At 33.0% G+C, this 3,935-nt stretch overlaps 1 protein-coding gene across 1 annotated transcript; it reads left to right on the forward strand.

The window, feature by feature from the left end:
- The first annotated feature begins 1,124 nt into the window (after positions 1-1,124).
- LOC104213332 (heavy metal-associated isoprenylated plant protein 7-like) lies at positions 1,125-3,306 on the forward strand. Its single transcript, XM_009762818.2, has 5 exons — positions 1,125-1,335; positions 1,416-1,635; positions 1,714-1,919; positions 2,087-2,177; positions 2,542-3,306. Exons 1-5 carry the CDS (start codon positions 1,327-1,329, stop codon positions 3,012-3,014), a joined length of 999 nt encoding a protein of 332 aa, XP_009761120.1. The 5' UTR covers positions 1,125-1,326; the 3' UTR covers positions 3,015-3,306.
- Positions 3,307-3,935: the final 629 nt, after the last annotated feature.

Raw genomic sequence — 3,935 nt, forward strand, 5'->3', positions numbered from 1 at the left:
GCCCCGTTCATCGCATCTTAAACGTACCAAATGTTGTAAATGTCTGATTGTCTGTACCAATTACTACTAATTTGATGAATCACATATTTTTATTTTAAAATTAATAAAAATATCTAACTTTGCCTCGTACTACTTGAAATTATTCAATTTTGCCCTTCATAGTATTTGTGGTCCATTCTTAATACAATGTATTATCTCTAGTGTCTTTGTCATCGAAGTAAATTTCACAAATGATCATATAACTGTAATTATTTTAATTAAAATAATATAACATAATTATTTATTTATATATATATATATTATTTTCATTCTAATAAATAATAATCAAATTAAAATATAAATGACAACCCGATCCCACACAACCCAATACCCATATACATAAATTAAAATAAACTAAAAGTGAATCCTTTCCTCAAAATACACGATAATTTTATTTTTATTTTTATTTTTAAGATTTTCACTCAAATTGATAGTATTATTAATTCAAGAGTTTTTTTGATTATCTATACCTTTTATTTTATTTTATTTTTTATTTTATCAGAATCTCATGCAAAATGCTCCTATTTTTTTTTAAAGTTATGTATATGAATAAGCCATAGTTATATAATTATTTATGAAATTTATCCTTGTCATTAGCGGTAATAAGTGAAATGAGTGAATTTCATGTACCCAAATTCTTCCTGAAAAATGATCCAAATTGACCGCACAAGACTATAATTTAAAAATTAATTTCAACTCGGAGTTCAATTAGAACTTAAGGGCGACAATGAGACTTTTTCTTAATAGCAAAAGTAATTACCACACAAAAAGTCTAACAAAGTATAAAGTAGTCAATATCAAAGATTATATTTACGGAATTAACCTCTTTCTCTTAAACTTATGAAAATGAAAAATTTTAATTTGTGACATCGTACATACCTAGAAATGAAAGGAATAAAAATCAAAAACCATGATGTAGTGAGAAGAAACAATACGTAACCACACACACAGCACCAAAAAAAAAAAGAAACAACGTAATGTTCTGGAACAGTGCCAAACTATAGTGAGAGTAGTAGTAATAGTAGCAAAGTATTATGTCCGTCACACGTGCCACCTATATAAAAGCCACGCCAGTTGTGCTTTTTAGATGACGAAAATTAGTGAGTGCCTCGTTCATCTCTATGGTCATCACTTAGCCCATGCTCACCACTTCCTTTTGAACTTTCTTGAGAATAACACCAAACAGTACACACTCACAAAAACAAAAAACTAAAAAAGAGAGAGATAATTCAGTCTCTCTCTCTCTTTAAGCTTATCAGCTACCTCTATCCATCTCCAAGAACATCAATGGGCGAGGTTTGCTTGCTCTCTACCCTTTGTTTTCTTTGTTTGGGTTATTTGTTGTTTGAGATTTCTGATTTTTTTTTTGGTTATAGGAAGAGAAGAAGAAACCAGAAGAAGTGAAAAAACCAGAAGAAGAGAAGAAAGTGGAAGCTCCAAAAGGTGATAATGAAAAGAAAGAAGAAAAGAAAACAGAGGAAACCAAAGAAGAAACAGTAGCACCTCCACCGCCACCTCAAGAAATAGTGTTGAGAGTTTACATGCATTGTGAAGGCTGTGCTCGTAAAGTCCGTAAATCCCTTAAAGGTTTCGAAGGTAAGCAGATTCAGTCATTTCAATCAAGATTTTCACTTAAAAAATAGTTCTTTTTGTAATTTGAATGTGTTTATGTAGGAGTTGAGGATGTTATAACGGATTGCAAGACACATAAGGTGGTTGTAAAAGGGGAAAAAGCAGATCCGTTGAAGGTTTTAGAGAGAGTGCAAAAGAAGAGCCACCGTCAAGTTGAGCTTCTTTCTCCGATCCCAAAACCGCCGGCCGAAGAGCCAAAGAAACCGGAGGAAAAAGAAGTCGTTAAACCCGAAGAGAAAAAAGAGGAGGTTTGTTTAATTTAATCTTCTTTTTTTCTTCTAAATTCCCTTTTGTTTCTCACGCGAGTTGTTTCTTTTTATGTTGCTTTTTCTCTCTTTAGTCTTTTCCCTTTCTGGGGTTTTATTTGTTTTTAAGGTAAGCTCAAAAAATATGGTATTTCTGGTTTGTTTTGCAGCCGCCCCAAGTGATTATTGTAGTTCTGAAAGTTCACATGCATTGTGAAGCCTGTGCTCAAGAAATCAAAAGGCGTATACAAAGAATGAAAGGTATGATTTTATTTTCTCTTTTCCTATTTTGGGGTTGTATGGATTAGTATATATGAGCTTTTTGATTTATTTGGTGCAACTAATTGTTATTCTGATTATGCTTTTGTTACACTTTTCCCTTTTTCGGATCTCCATAATAGTATTCAGTATTTTAAGGATTCTATATTCTCTGCATCTTTCACTATCCCTGCAGTCTTTAATTTAGAATAATATAATCACTCTTTGGAATCTATTCAAATTTAAGTCAAATTCAAACACATTCTGTCAACAACTAATCACGTCCATATCTTTAATTAATTGAACAATCTTTAGAATCTGTCAACTGGCATTAAAAATTTGACCAATTTTTTATTTTATTTTGAAGGTGTGGAGAATGCAGAACCAGACTTGAAGAACTCACAGGTGACAGTAAAAGGTGTGTTTGAGGCAACACAACTTGTGGATTATGTAAGCAAAAGAACAGGGAAAAGGGCAGTTATAGTTAAAGTAGAACCAGAAAAGAAAGAAGAGGAAAAACCCAAGGAAGGCAATGAAGAGAAGAAAGCAGAAGAAGGTGAAAAAGAAGCAAAAAAAGGTGAAGAGGGAGACACCAAGGAGAAAAAAGAAGGTGGTGGAGATGGCAGCGCCCCCACCGCCGGCGGTGGTGAAGAAGCTGAGTCAGGTAAAGAGGTGGCTGTTCAAGAAGACCCAAAGTTAGAAATGAAAAAGAATGAGTTTTACTATTATTACCCGCAGAATTACCAGGTTTACCCTCAAAGATATGCTCATGAAATGTATAATCCATATCCTCCACAAATGTTCAGTGATGAGAATCCCAATGCATGTTCTGTGATGTAAATTAGGAAGAATATGAAGGGTATATGTGGAAAAAAACAAGGAGTTGTGGTCACATGGGAAATGTCCATGGCTATTTCTGCAACTTGTTATGGTTGTGCTCTACATGTGGCCCTGTCTGGGGCCTTTAGTATATGTCTGCAGGCCAAAAACTATAGAATTTTGTGAGCACTTTGTACTTTTTTCTGTTTTTTTTCTTTTATTATAAGCCTGTTGGTTATATACTATAATCAATGTAGTATGTATATACTAGTACTATAGTATATTTAGCAGAATTTTTGAATGTTGTACTTTATACTTGCTAGTTGTTTCTTCTGAGTACAGATCTCCCCTACATCCACCCCGCCCCCACCCCCCAAAACCAACAAAGAATACAAATGGTTGTTTTAGGTAAGTGGGGAGGGTGAGTTGGTGAAGTTTATTTTGCATTATGGTAGTTTATAAAGGTAAAGTAAAAATCATGATTTTGTTTGTCTTATGTTAAAAATTTTTTTTGAGAAATGTTGGTTGGATTAGCTGCTGTTAAAGTGTCACATCCATTGGTAGTTGCATATGTTAGTAGTTAGTAGGTAAAATAGGAAGTGTCATTCTTTAATCCAGTAATTCTCAACGAAAAACTAACAGTGAGATAGGAAGTTGGTAAAGATTTGATGTGTGCATTCACGAGGTGAGCATTTCTCTAAAATGATATAAATGTGATTTTTTTTTGTTCCTTTCAGTTTCAAACACACTAATTGCTTGTATCATGATTTCACATTCCTTCCTTTAGTTGTATTTTGGAGTGATTCTTAGTAAACTGTATTTGTAAAATAAATCTGGAAAATATAAATGATCATAAACAGAAATGAAAACAGAAATAGAATTTTAATCCGAGCCTACTGAATTCACAATGTTTTCTTAAGGAATTTAATTCCCTCCTAGTAC

This window comes from Nicotiana sylvestris, chromosome 3, assembly GCF_000393655.2.
Source record: "Nicotiana sylvestris chromosome 3, ASM39365v2, whole genome shotgun sequence".
Classification (NCBI taxonomy): domain Eukaryota; kingdom Viridiplantae; phylum Streptophyta; class Magnoliopsida; order Solanales; family Solanaceae; genus Nicotiana; species Nicotiana sylvestris.

Coding starts and splice junctions, on each gene's coding strand:
- LOC104213332 (XM_009762818.2), top strand. Junction 1,636..1,713: donor ATCCCTTAAAGGTTTCGAAG/GTAAGCAGATTC, acceptor GTGTTTATGTAG/GAGTTGAGGATGTTATAACG. Junction 2,178..2,541: donor GCGTATACAAAGAATGAAAG/GTATGATTTTAT, acceptor TTTATTTTGAAG/GTGTGGAGAATGCAGAACCA.